This window comes from Eriocheir sinensis, chromosome 34, assembly GCF_024679095.1.
Source record: "Eriocheir sinensis breed Jianghai 21 chromosome 34, ASM2467909v1, whole genome shotgun sequence".
Lineage (NCBI taxonomy): Eukaryota > Metazoa > Arthropoda > Malacostraca > Decapoda > Varunidae > Eriocheir > Eriocheir sinensis.
The window spans coordinates 8,783,965-8,802,979 of record NC_066542.1 but is presented as its reverse complement, the minus strand read 5'-3'; the positions used below and the strand labels follow the sequence as shown (position 1 = coordinate 8,802,979).

Below are 19,015 nucleotides of genomic sequence, written 5' to 3'. Positions count from 1 at the left end.
ACTTTCTCCCAGAATTAGAGATTGAAGGGTATAAGTTATTCCACCAAGATCGAATAGGCAGGAAGGGGGGTGGGGTCGCACTCTTCGTCAGGGATAATCTTAAGTGTGTCATTAACAACTCAATCAAGGAAGATAGCAATACAGAATCCCTCTGGGTAGAAACAATAGGTAGGAAGGAGAAGCTTGTCATCGGAGTACTTTACAGACCGCCCAACCTTACCAGGGACAGTAGCCAACCCCTTGTACAAGAAATTAGTAAGGCGTCAAGATATAGGAATGTGTGTGTAATTGGGGATTTCAATTATAGGAACATAGAGTGGGATACTTTATCCGGCGACCAGGAGGCACAGGATTTGTTAGATGTGATACAGGATAGTTTCCTTAAGCAGTTAATTAAAACACCAACGAGGGAAGAAAATATTTTGGATTCGTTGTTAACTAATAGAGAGGACATAATAAGCAACATTGAGGTTGGGGATTCATTAGGTAACAGTGATCATAAGGAAATTAGATTTAATATTAAATGGGAAGATAGAGTAAGCAGTAACAACACATTAATACCTGACTTCAGGAAGGCAGACTATGAGGGGTTAAGAAAGCAGCTGCAGAGGCTTAGGGGAGTGAGATCAGAAGTAGGTCAGGACCCAGAGCAGGGAGGGGCGGTAATCTCTGGTGAGGTCACTAGTCAGGTCAGTAGCTTGGAGGGTGAGTACAGTAGTCTGGTCAGGGAGATTAAATTAGGACAGAAACAGTTTATACCTCACAGGGAAGTCAGGTCAACAGGTAATTACCCGCAATGGATGACAGACAGGCTAAAAACTGAAATAGGAAGGAAAAGAGGACTATATGTTAAAATTAAAAGGGGGAAAACTCACCTAAGGGATAGTTACAACGATTTAGCTAGAACAGTAAAGAAAAACACACGTATGGCAAAACGTAATTATGAGATTAGAATTGCCAGGGAAGCAAAGACCAATCCAAAGGGCTTCTTTCAGCTTTATAAGACCAAGGTTAGGGATAAGATAGGGCCGCTTAAATCAGGAGAATCATTGATTGATAGTGATGAGGAAAGAGCGAGGCGTTAAATAGATATTTCTTAACTGTATTTACCAAAGAAAGATTAGATGATATACCTCAGGGAGAACAGATCTACAGGGGAGAAGAGGTAGAAGAATTAACCGACATCAACATAAGTAGGGAGCTCGTGATTAGACAGATAGATAGACTTAAAGTCACTAAGGCGCCAGGGCCAGATGAACTTTTCCTCAGGGTAATAAAGGAATGCGAAACTGAAATAAGTGGGCAGTTAACAGAAGTATTTAGGAAGTCACTAGACACAGGGGTGGTGCCTGTTTCATGGAGGCAGGCACACATTATTCCAATATTTAAGAAGGGAGACAAATATTCTATGGAGAACTATAGGCCGATTACTTTGACGTCAGTTATAGGTAAAATGATTGAGTCAATAATAGCTGATAGTATTAGGGACCATATAGACAGACATAATTTAATTCACGACTCACAGCATGGGTTTACTAAAGGAAAGTCGTGCCTCACTAATCTTACATCTTTTTACAATAGAGTATACGAGGCAGCTGACAATGATGAGAGCTATGATGTGGTTTATCTTGATTTTAGTAAGGCCTTCGATAAGGTACCTCACCAGAGACTGTTAAATAAAGTCAGGGCTCATGGGATAAGAGGGAAGGTATTTGATTGGATTAAGGTGTGGATTAGCGACAGGAAACAGAGGGTTACCATTAACGGTAAAAAATCCGAATGGGGTAATGTTACCAGTGGGGTTCCTCAAGGTTCAGTTTTAGGCCCGCTTCTATTCATTATCTACATCAATGACATAGACAATGGGATAACTAGTGACATAGGTAAATTTGCAGATGACACCAAAATAGGACGCACTATTAGGACAGGGAAGGATGCTAGAGCACTGCAGGAGGATCTCAACAAACTGTCAGCTTGGTCAGAGAAATGGCAGATGAATTTTAACATCACCAAGTGTAGCCTACTTAGTGTAGGAACTCGCAACCCATTACACGGTCATAGTTTAGACTCCACAGCGACAGGCAGGTCTGAGTGTGAAAGGGATTTGGGAGTGTTAGTGAACTCTGACCTAAAACTAAGGAAGTAATGTATTAGTGCGAGGAATAGGGCTAACAGGGTATTAGGCTTTATTAACAGGACAGTAACCAACAGGAGTGCAGAGGTCATCCTCAGACTCTGTTTAGCATTAGTTAGGCCACACTTAGATTATACTGTCCAGTTTTGGTGCCAACCCTACAGAATGGACATCAACTTGCTAGAATCAGTTCAGAGGAGGATGACCAAGATGATTCAGGGGCTGAGGAACCTCCCATATCAAAATAGGGTGAAACATCTAAACTTACATTCACTAGAGAGACGAAGAGTGCGGGGAGATCTGATAGAAGTATTCAAATGGGTCAAGGGTTACAACAAAGGCGATATAAGTAAAGTACTGAGAATTAGCCAGCAGGATAGAACACGCAGTAATGGATTGAAATTAGAAAAGTATAGATTTAGGAGAGATATAGGCAAGCATTGGTTTAGTAATAGGGTGGTGGGGGAATGGAATAGACTCAGCAATTACATAGTTAGTGCAGGGATGATAGCTTGTTTTAAGAGTAGACTGGATAGCTACATGGATGAGGACGACAGGTGGCAGTGAGGTGTGGGTGCAGTAAGGTGACGGGGTACTGGATGCGTGCCTAGTACCGCTGGTATAACGAGGATCAAGCCTCTACCTGTAACCCCTGTAACTACTACTCACCCATCGTGAGTAGTGGGGGGGATTCTGGAGCTGCCCTGTGTAGGCCACCTGGCCTCTTGCAGTTTCCCTATGTTCTTATGTTCTCTTTCCCTTTACGCTTCAGTCCCGCCCGGGCCGCCCATGATCCTGTGGGGCGGACGCGGGGTGGTGGACGTGGTGGGCCCGCTCGGGGAGGGTGAGAGGGCGGAGCTCACCTGCAGGAGTAAGGGCGGGCGGCCTCCCCCAACGCTGTCCTGGACGAGGAGGGGCCAGCGCCTGCCCCTGCTCGGCACCAACACGTCCTCCTCCCCAGACACAGGTAAGGCAGGTGTTAGTAAGCATTATTTGGCATTATACTTATTCCATGTAAAGATCTGTACGATGATTGCACAGGTAAGGCAGGTGATTGCACAGGTAAGGCAGGTGTTAGTAAGCATTATTTGACATTATACTTATTCCATGTAAGGCTCTGTACGATTACTGGGCGCATGGAACAGTTGAATCTTATTTTTTTTTTTTTTACAGCAGAGGAGACAGTGCAAGGGCGTAAAAAAAATATGAAAAGAAAAGAAAAAAAAGGCCCGCTTCTTACTGCTCCTGAATAGAGTATTGGTGGTTACTGGGCCAATCCACAAACAAGCCACGCCTCCTCTCTAGATAAGGCTGCATAAGTGATAGATAATGGAAAAGCTTAAATTGTGAGTGGGGTAAATTTCAATGTAAATAATAAGAAAATGTACTAACGATGGACGTGTTACAAACTAGAGCATGACTACGTGTACATGATACGATGGGAGCATAAATGATCTTACTGAGGTACATATCAGTAAAACCAAGATTAATAGAATAGCCAATTGTACTGACGGTAAACATATTATTGAGTGGAGGATGACGACGGGGGAAATGCAAGTATGAAAACGTTAATTATTCTAGAAAGATATATAGCAGTTATGACCCCTAAGAGAAATATATTGAAATCTCGGAATAAAAAAAAAAAATAACAAGACGCCGAAGAAACAGCGTGTGTGTGTGTGTCTGTGTGTGTGTGTGTGTGTGTGTGTGTGTGTGTGTGTGCTGTGTGTGTGTGTGTGTGTGTGTGTGAGTGAGTGAGAGTGGGAATGAGAGCGAGAGTGAGAGTGTGAGAATGTGTGTGTGCGTGCGTGTGTGTGTGTGTGCATCAGAGATACAGGAATACCTGGACAGACACAAGTGAGAGAGAGTGGCGTTATTCTGGACGAGGAGGAGGTCGAGATGGAAGAGAAGGAGGAGGAGGAGGAGGAGGAGGAGGAAAAGAGGGGTAAGGCTGTGAAGGGAGGTGACAGGAGAAACCGACGGAATGCAGGAGGAGGTCATGTGGTGAAAGACAAGTAGGGGAGGACTGAAGGAAAAAGGACTGGGTGAGGTTACGAGGGGAGAGAGGAACCAGGAAGCAAGGAGAGGAAAGGGAGAAACGGAGAGGATCAACAAGAAGGGGAGGAGGAGGAGGGAACAGAAGATAGGAATAAGGAGAGGAGGAGGATTTAAATGGGGTTAGGAGACAGGAGGAGCGGAAAGCGGCGAAGAAACACGGCAGAGAAAGGACAAGCAGAAGGGGAAGGGGAGTAAAGAGAGAAGGAGGTGGAAATAGGGAAGCGGGACGGACAGACAGCGGTGGAAGGGGAGGGGAGGGAGTGGATGGGCAAGGGAAGGGAAGAAGGAACACACTGGATAGGGAGGACGTGAGAGGATACGAGGGGAGGAGAATGAGGAAGGGGGTTATGATGGAAGGGGTGAGGATGGAAGGAAAGGGGGAAGGAAGGGTGGGGAGGCGAGGGTAGCTTCATTGGACTAATTAATGGCCTGGGCAACGAGAAAGGGAAATCAGTGCGCCCCTCCAGGGCAGCGCATCACAGCCCGCGAGGGATTATTGAACGGCGTCAACTTAGATTGTTCTCGTGCTTGTATTTCACTTTCCTTCAAGGCTTGTTTCACACTTTCTCTTTTTTTTTCAGTTAATATTTGCTCGTCTGCTTGCCTTGTTGTGTGTGTGTCTGCTCATGTCTGTTTTTTTCTATATGTATCCTAATGTTTTATTTTTATTTTTTATTTTTTTACAGCTAAGGAGACAGCTCAAGGGCGTAAAGAAAAATATATAAAAAAAGCCCGCTACTTACTGCTCCTGAATAGAGGTCAAAGGAGTGGCCAAAAAGAGAGGTCAATTTCGGGAGGAGAGGTGTCCTGATACATCTATATATGTCAGTCTTTATGTCCGTCTGTCCATGTGTCTATCTCTTATCTGTTTGCCTGTTTCTTTGTCTGTTTGTACGCTTATCGCCACACTTAAGTCTTTGTTTGTTTCTGTCTGTCTGTCTGTGCCTGTCTGTCTGTCTGATTGTCTGTCTAATTGTCTGTCTGTCTGTCTGTCTGATTGTCTGTCTGTCTGATTGTCTGTCTGTCTGATTGTCTGTCTGTCTGTCTGTCTGATTGTCTGTCTGATTGTCTGTCTGATTGTCTGTCTGATTGTCTGTCTGATTCTCTCTCTCTCTCTCTCTCTCTCTCTCTCTCTCTCTCTCTCTCCCTCTCTCTCTCTCTCTCTGTGACAATGAACAACTTTTGCCTCCTGAGTCTCCATATTCTCGCGGCGATCAATGCAGCATCACGGACACACCACTGCACATTTTTCACGAGGGTTTACAGCTTTTCTATATATTTGATGGCTGTTCTCCTCCTGATGGCACGAAGTCTGGTAAAAATAAATAAATAAAAAATTACTCTTCGCTGAAATGGATGGACTAGTTCACTTCATTGTGTTCTTTTTGAATGTTGCTTTCCATTACACTGTTTATTTACCTGTTTTATTATTATTATTATTATTATCATTATTATTATTGCTATTATTTTTATTATTATTATTATTATTATACACAGACGCACGCACAGACCCCCCTCCCCCCTCCCCACACACCCACACCCACACACTCTGAAGGCAGTAAAACGTAGACTTCTCTCGTGATGCCATTGTAAACAGCAACACGAAGCTTGTTCATTAGTGCGCTAATAAACAGAAAAGAAAAAAATTAAGACGGAAATCTGTGTAAATTGAACGGAAATTGTTTGTTTTGATGCGTTTCTGGAGGATTATTGTTATTATCATTATTATTATTATTATTATTATTATTATTATTATTATTATTATTATTATTATTATTATTATTAACCCTGAAGTGGAAAGCCTTGTGTGGCGCGTCATGGGAAGAAAATATCATGCATCGGCCTCGACTCATTCTCCCTCAGCTGATTTTTTTAATTTTTTTTTTTTTTTTTTTTTTTTTTTATCTACGGAGATCTCAGAGTTCATATCCACCTTTGTCTTACACCTTCCTTCACTGACCAACCTACAACTTTACTCTCCTTAATATTCTACAATGCCTGGTTCAACACTCTTATGTCTCACTAGATTGCCCGGCATATGAAGCGTGATGGTTAGTAATCTATAATATTCGTATGACCAATCGGTAAACGTGAATGCTGAGGAAATTATCTGATGGGAGGGATCGGATGTTAGGAAATACCAGAAGAGGGTCGAGAAATCCAGGTGAGTGACATGGTCCAGTTTTGTTCAGCAGTTTTTATATTTTTCTTATCCGTGAAAGAATCTGAAACCAGTCGCACCTTTTTCATTCTTTCAAGCTTTTTCCCATTCACCAAAAAGGATTATTAGGTGTGTAGTATTTTTACAGCACACACTTTTTTTCCTTTTCTAAAACCAAAGTGCTGCCATAACATACCAGTACTTTTTTTTCTCTTTTCTTCCTGCCTTCCGAGTCTCTTTTACCACCTGGAGCTGTTCCCACTCTCCCTCACCTTCCATGTCTTTGCAATAACAAACAACAACATTAAAGAACGATCGATATAATAAGGAAACCTCTCCCCAACGCCTGCTACACGATGCGCCAAAAAGCAATATGCATTAAACCATTCCGCAAGTTATTCTTTCCTTTTTTTGTTCTTGGTGAGTTATCTTCCTGCGCTCACTCTCCTCTCTTCTATTCCCCCTCTTCCTCCTCCCCCTCTTCCTCCTCCTCCTCCTCTTCCTCCTCCTCCTCCTCCTCCTCCTCCGCCTTACCTCCCAAGAAGAGAATGCAAGGCTGATATTGTTTTAGGAAAGAGAGAGGACTTTTTTTAAAACTTTGGCCACTTAACATTGTCTTCCAACTTAGATTCTAGAAAAACCTTCGTCTCTGTTCGTTAGTGTGTGTGTTTCCGTCAGTTTGTTTGTTCGTGTCTTTGTGAGTCTTCCTCTTATTTCGTTTTGTCTGTTTTGTCTGTCTTCCTCTTATTTCGTTTTGTCTGTCTTGTCTGTCTTCCTCTTATTTCGTTTTGTGTCTTGTCTGTCTTCCTCTTATTTCGTTTTGTGTCTTGTCTGTCTTCCTCTTATTTCGTTTTGTCTGTCTTTTGTCTTCCTCTTATTTCGTTTTGTCTGTCTTTTGTCTTCCTCTTATTTCGTTTTGTCTGTCTTGTCTGTCTTCCTCTTATTTCGTTTTGTGTGTCTTGTCTGTCTTCCTCTTATTTCGTTTTGCCTGTCTTTTCTGTCTTCCTCTTATTTCGTTTTGTGTCTTGTCTGTCTTCCTCTTATTTCGTTTTGTCTGTCTTGTCTGTCTTCCTCTTATTTCGTTTTGTCAGTCTTTTGTCTTCCTCTTATTTCGTTTTGTCTGTCTTGTCTGTCTTCCTCTTATTTCGTTTTGTCTGTCTTTTGTCTTCCTCTTATTTCGTTTTGTCTGTCTTGTCTGTCTTCCTCTTATTTCGTTTTGTCAGTCTTTTGTCTTCCTCTTATTTCGTTTTGTCTGTCTTTTGTCTTCCTCTTATTTCGTTTTGTCTGTCTTTTGTCTTCCTCTTATTTCGTTTTGTCTGTCTTGTCTGTCTTCCTCTTATTTCGTTTTGTCTGTCTTGTCTGTCTTCCTCTTATTTCGTTTTGTCTGTCTTGTCTGTCTTCCTCTTATTTCGTTTTGTCTGTTTTGTCTGTCTTCCTCTTATTTCGTTTTGTCTGTTTTGTCTGTCTTCCTCTTATTTCGTTTTGCCTGTCTTGTCTGTCTTCCTCTTATTTCGTTTTGTCTGTCTTGTCTGTCTTCCTCTTATTTCGTTTTGTCTGTTTTGTCTGTCTTCCTCTTATTTCGTTTTGTCTGTCTTGTCTGTCTTCCTCTTATTTCGTGTTGTCTGTCTTGTCTGTCTTCCTCTTATTTCGTTTTGTCTGTTTTGTCTGTCTTACTCTTATTTCGTTTTGTCTGTCTTGTCTGTCTTCCTCTTAATTCGTTTTGTCTGTCTTGTCTGTCTTCCTCTTATTTCGTTTTGTCTGTCTTGTCTGTCTTCCTCTTATTTCGTTTTGTCTGTTTTGTCTGTCTTCTTCTTATTTCGTTTTGTGTGTCTTGTCTGTCTTCCTCTTATTTCGTTTTGTCTGTCTTGTCTGTCTTCCTCTTATTTCGTTTTGTCTGTCTTGTCTGTCTTCCTCTTATTTCGTTTTGTCTGTCTTGTCTGTCTTCCTCTTATTTCGTTTTGTCTGTTTTGTCTGTCTTCTTCTTATTTCGTTTTGTGTGTCTTGTCTGTCTTCCTCTTATTTCGTTTTGCCTGTCTTTTCTGTCTTCCTCTTATTTCGTTTTGTCTGTCTTGTCTGTCTTCCTCTTATTTCGTTTTATCTGTCTTGTCTGTCTTCCTCTTATTTCGTTTTGCCTGTCTTGTCTGTCTTCCTCTTATTTCGTTTTGTCTGTCTTGTCTGTCTTCCTCTTATTTCGTTTTGTCTGTCTTGTCTGTCTTCCTCTTATTTAGTTTTAACTGTCTTTTCTGTCTTCCTCTTATTTCGTTTTAACTGTCTTTTCTGTCTTCCTCTTATTTCGTTTTAACTGTCTTTTCTGTCTTCCTCTTATTTCGTTTTAACTGTCTTTTCTGTCTTCCTCTTATTTCGTTTTAACTGTCTTTTCTGTCTTCCTCTTATTTCGTTTTAACTGTCTTTTCTGTCTTCCTCTTATTTCGTTTTAACTGTCTTTTCTGTCTTCCTCTTATTTCGTTTTGCCTGTCTTGTCTGTCTTCCTCTTATTTCGTTTTGTCTGTCTTTTGTCTTCCTCTTATTTCGTTTTGTCTGTCTTGTCTGTCTTCCTCTTATTTCGTTTTGTGTGTCTTGTCTGTCTTCCTCTTATTTCGTTTTGCCTGTCTTTTCTGTCTTCCTCTTATTTCGTTTTGTCTGTCTTGTCTGTCTTCCTCTTATTTCGTTTTGTCTGTCTTGTCTGTCTTCCTCTTATTTCGTTTTGTCTGTCTTGTCTGTCTTCCTCTTATTTCGTTTTGTCTGTCTTGTCTGTCTTCCTCTTATTTCGTTTTGTCTGTTTTGTCTGTCTTCTTCTTATTTCGTTTTGTGTGTCTTGTCTGTCTTCCTCTTATTTCGTTTTGCCTGTCTTTTCTGTCTTCCTCTTATTTCGTTTTGTCTGTCTTGTCTGTCTTCCTCTTATTTCGTTTTGTCTGTCTTGTCTGTCTTCCTCTTATTTCGTTTTGCCTGTCTTGTCTGTCTTCCTCTTATTTCGTTTTGTCTGTCTTGTCTGTCTTCCTCTTATTTCGTTTTGCCTGTCTTCCTCTTAGAGTGTTTGAGTAGTTTGATTGAGGAAAGCTGCCTCTCAAGTCTATCAGTTAAGTAATCAATACAGTTACTATTTCCAAAGTTTATAATGTTTAATGGTAAAGAACTCTATAAATAAAAACACTAAATCCTTCAAAGGGCAATGTCGTGGTACATAATAATGAACAAAAATAAATACTTCATTGTTGTTCGTGTGAAAAACATTTTTGTATCATTTGTTTTCGCATACTAAAATAAACGGCATGGTAAACTGCACTAGACATGGAGTTTCCTGACGCTTCATGGAACAATGCCTGCCGTCGCCCAGCTCTTAATCCACAGGACATGGCTACGAGAGATAAAATACGACGCACACCAAAGTCCTATTTACATTGTATTCTATTTCACAAAGGCTTTGAGTCCAGGGCGACAGGGCGCGACTGTTTACCGCGCGTGATAAAGTTTGCCGCATTAGCTGAGTCACGCGCGTGATCCAGGAACAGGTGTACACGGGACGTTTTTCAGTTGGCTTTACTACCAATAGTTTGGGGAACAAAAGCCGCCTGTCACTGCTGTTTGCTGTCCTTGCTTTGCCGTGTTTACCCCGCACGGTGTGTGGTGTGGTGTGTGTGTGTGTGTGTGTGTGTGTGTGTGTGTGTGTGTGTGTGTGTGTGTGTGTTTAACTGTACACGAAGTAACACACATTTAGGATGTCTGTGAGCTTCACATCAAACTCCGTCATGGCAGAGTGCCGTTGCTCTAGGGCCTAGGTATTCAATTATTATTATTATTATTATTATTATTATTATTATTATTATTATTATTATTATTATTATTATTACCATTATTATTATTAGTTGTAGTAGTAGTAATAGCAGCAGCAACAGCAGCAGCAGTATTTGTAATAATAAATGTTATAAAGTTACTACTGTAAAATGATTTTCATTGTTGTAGTGCTGCTTCCGCTACATAGTGGTCAAAAGATTTTCTTGTAATTTAACTCAAGTTTTCTCCTTTATTTTCCTCCCTCGCAGAGAACACTGGAGTGGAGGCGCGCGTGGCCATCGTGGGCAGCCGGGACCTCCTCGGCAGCACGCTGTCCTGCCACGCCCACATGCCCTTCCTCGCCCAGTCCCTCACAGTCGTCCCGCAGGTCCAGACGGCCTCCGTCATCGTCAACGTCACGTGTGAGTACACGCAGAGTTAGAAAATCAGTCACTGTTTCCATGTTTAGGCCTTAGCGTTGCAAAGCAGTCGTCATTTTACATTGAATGAGTAAAATGTCTCATACCACTTTACATAATGAATTGCAAATCAATAATAATCGCTTTTATATAAACAAACGCGTTACAAATCAGTCATCGTTGTTTATTTCCTTTCCTATGAAGCCATCGCTTCCACACTCCAGGCCTTACAAGCGTCAGCATTATATCTTAGATATTACGAATGAATTAAAATTTTTATTTGGTTTGAAGAAGTAGATAATCACTGTCTCAATTTCCCAACAATTACAAATCACTAGTCTTTTTCCTTTGCGCGAATAAGTTGTTCATACATTGCCGTGGTTACAAATCCGTTATAGCTCCACATTTCAATGACCTCACCCCCCCCACCCCACCCCCAGACCCTCATCCCGTCAGGAACACAACAGTTTTACGTCCAGCATCTTCCCTACGATAAAAAAAAAATAAAAAAATAGTACAAACAATTCGACCTTGTTTGGAAACGCACAAGGAAGCTCTGAGGGCCGACCTTTATCTGTGTAGCTCAATCAGGCTCTGCGCTGTTCGATAAGCCTTAACAAGCCTCCATTACTCGCTGATGTCCAGGGCCTGACCGGAAGCCGCCGGTTACGGATTTCCATCAAGAGAAACCAACGCGACCGATGTGAATCTTTGTACCCCCCCCCCCTCTCTCTCTCTCTCTCTCTCTCTCTCTCTCTCTCTCTCTCTCTCTCTCTCTCTCTCTCTCTCTCTCTCTCTCTCTCTCTCTCTCTCTCTCTCACACGCACACGCACACACACACACACACACACACACACACACACACACAGGCATGCACGTTCCCAGACCCATTAGTGACGGCTTTGAGGCGGGCGTGTCACTGTCTTTCGTTTAATGGCCGCCGATTTACTTATCTTGCACAATGTTCGTTGTTGGCTTAATTTCGTCACGGTGTCATGCTTTTGTTTACAGATTTGCTGCTCTGCGCAGTTAACTCGTCTCGTGGACTGACTATGTTTTTTTTCTTCATTGTTTAACATTAAAGGAGGCAGTTCAAGAGAAAAAAAACACAAACAGCAAAAAGTCAACAAAGATCTATGCCTATAAAGTGCGGTACGAAAAAAGTTTAAGAGAAGTAATCAATTTGAGCTGGGGATGTCATGAAATTCCCTTCCTGGATGTATTTCAGTTGTAGGAAATAGGAATGTCGACAAGAGAATGTTGTTCCTGAATGTACCACGCGACCCCTGCCTTTTCCCTGTACTCCAAATGGTCCTGAAACGCGACATCTGTGCGGGAGGAATGCAGTGAAGTTGAAGGGAGGTCCTGAGATTCGCTTTCCGTAAACTAAAAGAATTACGCGCGTCGGTGCGAGCCAATATAAGACATTCCAAGTAAAAAATCCAACTGAAATAAACATTACTAGTCAAATATTTTTCATGTCAAAATAACATTAAGATTGTAGTGTGTGTTGTATTTTGAGAACAATAAATTATCTATCCCTTTGCGACTGTCTTAATCTATCCATCTATCTATTTCTGTTTATCTACCCCGTTACAGTGCCGCCGGTGACAGTGAGGATCCTGAGCCCCGGCGCGGCAGCCTCGGCGGGCACGGAGCTTCGATTGACCTGCCGTGCCGCGGGCTCTCACCCCCCCGCCCTCATTATTTGGTGGAACGGCCACAAGCGACTGTCCCCGGTGTCTTACGCAGTGAGTATTACAAGGCAGAGAAAAGGGGAGAGCGGGGTGAATGGAAAAGGAATGTGGGAGTGTACATGGAGGGAGTGAAGGAGGGAGGGAGGGAAAGAGTAAAGAGCATTGGATTTGTGTACGGTGTGGGAAAGGTCGAGTCTTCCTCCGTCTTCTGCCTCCAGTCTGTTTTTTATTTATAGTGACCTCTTGACGCACACAACAATCCCATGTTAAAAAAAATGATTTGTTAATGTGGTATGATAAATGATTACGCCGCTGGTAGTACTAAATAATTGGAAACGGGGGACGAGAACCGGAAGGGACATAAGCGAGAATAAGTATGAGGAGGGAGGGATGGAGGAGGGAACTTGAGTGCAATGCGGGGAGAGAAGTTATGGCTTGGTAAACTCTGATGGAAAGAGGATTATCAGCTTCCACACAAACTGAACAAGGAAGCAGAAACTTTTACCCAACGTACGCTAAATGGAATGTGGTGTGCAAAGCGAGGAGACGCAAGATTATGGTAACAATAAGAGGAGAACAGGGAAATACTGAGCGGCAAGACGAGTTCTGCCGAATACGGAGCGCGCACTGCTATATATAAACTACACTAACAGAGGAAGATGTAGACGAAAAGAAGAAAATTGTCGGATAAACGGAAAGCAAGGAGAGAGAAGAGCAGAGGCGAGGCACGTCCGAGATTGTAGAATAAGTAAGAAAGGAGAGAAAGAAAAGGGGAAACGGAGAAAAGATATAATTTGAGCACTTTTATAATGGACTGCGGTTTCTTCTGGTAAACGACATTTGAGAGGGAAGCCGGCAAGGTGTGTAACGGTAGACAAGACGATGATTGGTGTGACGGGAAGGATAGTAAAGTGAGAGGTGGGAGAGAGGAGAAAAGAAAATAAGCAAAAATGGTAGGGAACGTAGGAGGGAAGGAGAGTGCGTCACTGAGCAAGGAATATAAGATTAGTGGCGAAGAGGGAGAGGGAGAGGGAGAGGAAGAGAAAGAGAATTGGACAAAGAGTTGAAGTGAAAACGAGTTAGGAGTAATAAGGATTAACGTCCGAGAGAGAGAGAGAGAGAGAGAGAGAGAGAGAGAGAGAGAGAGAGAGAGAGAGAGAGAGAGAGAGAGAGAGAGAGAGAGAGAGAGAGAGAGAGAGAGAGAGAGAGAGAGAGAGAGAGAGAGAGAGAGAGAGAGAGAGAGAGAGAGAGAAAGGAAGAGAAAGAAAAAATGAGAATGAGAAAACATGAGAGTTGCTTTGTTCTCCTCGCCCCCAGGTGGAGGCGGGAGGCAACGTCACCAGCGCCACGCTCACGCTGCTGGTGAGGCGGGAACACAATGGAGAGACGCTCACCTGCACCGCCTCCAACCCCGCCCTGCCCGGGGAACGCTACCTGTCAGACTCCATCAAGCTGAGCGTCTACTGTGAGTAAAAGGGAAGCTGTGCAAGGGGGAGGGGGAGAGAAGGAGGGGGAGTCTTGCTTTCTGTGTCAGTCTGAGGGCGTTACGTTGTCAGATTATGGGATGAAAATTCAGTTACGTGTGTGAAGGAAGGCGTGGCCGAGGTACGAGGGACTGTGAGGAATGGGGGCTTTGTGAATGGAGAGGAACAAAAGGTAGTATTTTCTCTTTAATTAGCGTAAGAAATATGTGTTGTTGTGAGTCTATATCATTATGGAGAACGCAACCTGTGTGTGTAAAGGTGAAGGATGGAACGAGGCGGTCAGTGTTGTCGGGATGGGTGGGGAAGGGAAGATGTGGAGGGAAAGCTGCTTCTGTCTGGGTGTGAAGATATAGTGTATTCACCGTTGCCAGATTATCGTACTCAGAGCATAGTATTTACCGGTTTCTGACGCCTAACTATTGCCAAGAGACATCAGGATCTAACTCTTTTAACAATAACTATAAATGAGTTTCGTTATTGGAGCCCAGAAGACAATTTTGCGGCAGGAAGTCGGGAAATATAAGCGGCTGAGTACGACAATCTGGCAATGTTGAGTGTATTGCCTGTTTGATTGTCAGGGTGAGGGGAAGAAGGAGGGGGGTGTCATGCGTTTTTCTTCAATCAGTGTGAGTTTTATCCGCTGAGTCTACAATGGGTCAAGGTGAGGAAGTGAAGCTGTTTACGGGGATGAAGACACGCTAGACTGTGAGCTTGTTGGTGTGAAGACAGTGTCCAATCTGTGCTGTCGTAAGGGTGAGAGAGTGAGGTTGTTTAAGGAAAGTTGAAAATAGACAGGGAGAGGAGTTAGACTATTTTGTCAAAGTTAAGAGTGCAGAATCTAGAAGACGCCACTGACTTTCTTTCATTGGAATTTTTTTACAGCAAAGTAGACAGCTCAAGGGCACAAAAATATAAAACAATAATGAAAAAAAAAGCCCGCTACTTGCTGCTCCTTAAAAAGATTACAGTGGCCAAAAGAGAGGTCAATTCCGGGAGGAGAGGTGTCGGGTCAATTCAAAGTCTCCATTTTTTTTATAATATCCTAAGAACGAGTTTGACACACTACCTTCACACATGCTGATACACAAACAATCAAAATGAACGATCCTAATAAACGATTCTTCACGTACAATCAACACAGGGACAAATTTCGGTCCCAGGACGCCTTTCACGGGTCGACCTCTCTTTTTGGACACTCCTTTGACCTCTATTCAGGAGCAGTAAGTAGAGGGCTTTTTTTTTTCTTTACGCCCTTGAACCGTCTCCTTAGCTGTAAAAAAAAAAAAGGCGGTGAATTCACGTGCATATCGTCACCCTCATAAAATAATTGCATATGTAATTTTTCAGCGATTTCCAGGTTTTTGTCAACATCCATTTTTCAACATGTGACGCCAGTTTTTGTAGAGTTGCCTTCGTCATTCAGGGTTTGAGTGTTTTAGAACTGGCCGTTTCATTTCTGCCTAAATCTTAAGCCAAATGAGATGATGACGGTTCTTTTCTGATTTCCTGTAAAGTAGAAAAGATTGACTTTGGCGGTTTGTTTACGAAGGTGACGATATAAGAGCTACAATATGCCGACGCTTTGTCCACTTTTGTACGCCTGAGGTTTGCCGCGGCCTTTGAAGTAAAAGCTGTTTATCCCAAGGCTTGAGGGTCGACACAAGCGGTTCAGACTGGCTCCGGCACCAGACACAGCGGCTCTCTGGCACTGAGCACCGCGTTCTACAAATCCGAACTTTTTTTTGTTGCTGAAACGGATGCACTTTTCTTCAAGGTTTCAATATCGGATCAAAATTGCAATGCGAGCTCTCTCCCTCCTGGAAATAGACGGGAAATCACACGTGGGTGACAAGACGCCGCTGGCAACATTTGTTATATATTGTCGTGTGGTGAGCGGGATGAGGAGTGGCAGGGCGATGCAGGGGTGTGACGCTGAGCTGGAGAGGGACGAGGTGGAGAAGGAAGGGCCATGATGGGCACTGGATATAAGGAGAGGAGACATTTGTAATAAGCGAAGAGACGCAAGCTGTATACAGAGACCAAAGAGAAATGAGAGACAGGTGAGCAAGGAGAAAAGGAGATAAGGAGATAAGGAAAGCGGAGACTAAGAAGATGCACTTTTATGTTGAGAGTACCAGAGGGTGTGCACGCCTTACAAGGTGTGTGTGTGTGTGTGTGTGTGTGTGTGAGAGGAGAGAGAGAGAGAGAGAGAGAGAGAGAGAGAGAGAGAGAGAGAGAGAGAGAGAGAGAGAGAGAGAGAGAGAGAGAGAGAGAGAGAGAGAGAGAGAGAGAGAGAGAGAGAGAGAGAGAGAGAGAGAGAGAGAGAGAGAGAGAGAGAGAGAAAAACTTGTAACATAACTCTCAAACGTGTGTGGGAACCTGATTACACGCGCAACACACAACAAAATAAATACAATAACAGGCAGCATTAAGGCGAATCTTGTTAAGGTAATTGTTTTCTTCACCAATAACGACGAGGAGGTGGCGGCGGTGATGTCGAGTGTAGATAATTACTTTAACATGTAAAACGCAGAATAATAGTAATTATGTAGATCGCGTCCGCCCACCCCAGGACACCTAATGTTAAAGCTGTATCGTACACGTGATTGCGAATACCAGGAACACTGCATAAGAATAACAAGGAAATCAACAACAATCTTCCTTCATCTGTATTTCCTCCTGTCGACGACGTGAACTATTTCAAGAGGAGGGTATCAGGACACCTCTCCTCCCGAAATTGACCCTTCTTTCGGCCACCTCCTTGGATTCTTTTTGGGGGGAGCGAGTAGCAGGCTTTTTTTTATTATTGTTTCCTTTTTTGTGTGCCCTTGAGCTGTCTCCTTTGTTGTAAAAAAAGAAAAAATATCAAAAGCAATATCCCATCCACTCTCTGAACCCACAGTGACCAATTACATCAGAGCTGGTCGGGTTATAAAGAGAAGCAATCACGGCTTACAATGCAAAAGGTAGTCCAGTAAAGCATGGCAGATACCGCATCAACCACTCGGAAACCAACAGGTGCACTCCGCGGGTAATTACGGCTAATAATCCCCTCACCCGCAGTGCTTCCAATTGAGATTAATTTCCGATAATCATTTCCTCCCACCCTTCTGAATCTGGTCCGATTTTCTCTTATTTCTTCGCCACCTTTTCAATATCATTCGCCGGTCCCCTCCTTTGCTGCCCTTCTTTAGCCAGCCAACCCATCCCGTGTTCTCACCTGCCCCGCCCGTCAGGTAAATCCTCTTCCCTGTTTTATTGAAGTAAGTAAGACGAAGTGACGAGAGTAAGGGAAGCATGACTATTTCAGGAGATTATTCGGGAGGTAATGAATACAGTGTGTGTGTGTGTGTGTGTGTGTGTGTGTGTGTGTGTGTGTGTGTGTGTGTGTGTGTGTGTGTGTGTGTGTGTGTGTGTGTGTGTGTGTGTGTGTGTGTGTGTGTGTGTGTGTGTGTGTGTGTGTGTGTGTGTGTGTGTGTGTGTGTGTGTGTGTGTGTGTGTGTGTGTGTGTGTGTGTGTGTGTGTGTGTGTGTGTGTGTGTGTGTGTGTGTGTGTGTGTGTGTGTGTGTGTGTGTGTGTGTGTGTGTGTGTGTGTGTGTGTGTGTGTGTGTGTGTGTGTGTGTGTGTGTGTGTGTGTGTGTGTGTGTGTGTGTGTGTGTGTGTGTGTGTGTGTGTGTGTGTGTGTGTGTGTGTGTGTGTGTGTGTGTGTGTGTGTGTGTGTGTGTGTGTGTGTGTGTGTGTGTGTGTGTGTGTGTGTGTGTGTGTGTGTGTGTGTGTGTGTGTGTGTGTGTGTGTGTGTGTGTGTGTGTGTGTGTGTGTGTGTGTGTGTGTGTGTGTGTGTGTGTGTGTGTGTGTGTGTGTGTGTGTGTGTGTGTGTGTGTGTGTGTGTGTGTGTGTGTGTGTGTGTGTGTGTGTGTGTAAAACCGAGACGAAAACACCAGAAGCATTGTTAATAGTACGTAAAAAGAATGCTTACACAATTTATAAATATCCAAGTTATGCATTTTGCCGGTGAAATATGGATCCGAAGTTCTCTTTCATATTAAAACTAGTCCCACGTCCATGCACTTCACTCTCTTATGGAGGTTTGAAAAATATTTTGATCACGCAGAAACAAAATATGTTGACGAGAATGTTCGCCTAAATGAAATACCGAATAGCGTTCTGTATTAGTGAAGAATGTATAGCGGCTCGTAATCATATCACTCCACTGCATTCTCTCTCTCTCTCTCTCTCTCTCTCTCTCTCTCTCTCTCTCTCTTCAGTGGGAGCGATGTAATTAAAAGACGAAAAGAAAGAAATTACAACGAAAAAGTACGTGACCAATTTTGTTTACTGTCACGTGAAGCATCGGCAGACGCTTCCCTGCTGCCTTGTGGTGAAGCGTGGCGGTGAGATATGTGTGGTGTGTCATGCAGCATTTCTTGTACTTTAGAGTCAGGCACATGACCACCGAGCACGGGCGCCCAGAGAAAGAAAACTGGACAGACGCAATAACCTTTAAATATTAGAACTTGTATCACCAACAGAATAGTTCGTGCCCTGGCTGTGTTGCGTGAAAAAAGAAAAAAAAAAGAAAAAAAAAACAGGATTGAGAGCTCATTCCACGCTACAGCAAATATTCCCCGGCGTTGTCCACTGTAGAGTTACGAAAACAACAACAATGAAACAATAAAAAATATATATATAACTCTCTTGCTCTTAACGATACTAATTTGTCAGGATCGGGGCCAGACGAAGCCTTACTAATGGTCTGCCTCTCTCTCCCTTCCACCCTCCCTCCTCCCGCCCCCCAACAGACGCCCCCGTGGTCCGCCTGTCCATGGGTCGCGCCGTCAACCCCAGCAGCCTGAAGGAGGGCGATGACGTCTACTTCGAGTGCAGCATCACCGCCAACCCGCCGTACAAGCGCGTCATCTGGTACCACAACGTAAGTAGTACACGAGATACTACACATTACTTCGTCTATTTTTCGGGTCTTTCATTATATTTCTCTTCTCTCTCCCTACAGCCTCTCTTTCTTATAGTTCTCCGTTCCCTTTAAGAATTTATTTGTTCCTACACCAAATTTCTGTGTTCAAAGTCCCTCTGTCGTCTGTTTTTAAGTCTTCCGTTACCTACATGATATTCTTCCTGTTCCTTCAATGTCTTTCTCTGCCATCCTTACTTCCGTTTGCCTTCCCTTCACTCCTTCGTTGTCTGTATAATTACCTCTTTCATTTTTATTTCTCTTCTCTCTCTACCTACAGCCTCTCTTTCCTATAGTTCTCCGTTCCCTAGAAGAATGTATT

The 19,015-nt window shown here is 43.2% G+C and overlaps 2 protein-coding genes across 19 annotated transcripts in view; one reads left to right on the top strand and one right to left on the bottom strand.

Moving 5' to 3' along the window:
• Window positions 1-19,015, bottom strand: part of LOC127007025 (uncharacterized) — a 206,709-nt gene that overhangs the window by 94,436 nt on the left and 93,258 nt on the right. The gene's annotated exons all lie outside the window — the stretch shown is intronic.
• LOC127007026 (uncharacterized) overlaps window positions 1-19,015 on the top strand; it is a 94,882-nt gene that overhangs the window by 66,726 nt on the left and 9,141 nt on the right. Inside the window, 5 exon segments of the mRNA XM_050877512.1 lie at window positions 2,907-3,101; window positions 10,394-10,546; window positions 12,143-12,294; window positions 13,558-13,705; window positions 18,524-18,654. Coding sequence (XP_050733469.1) covers window positions 2,907-3,101; window positions 10,394-10,546; window positions 12,143-12,294; window positions 13,558-13,705; window positions 18,524-18,654 — 779 coding nt within the window.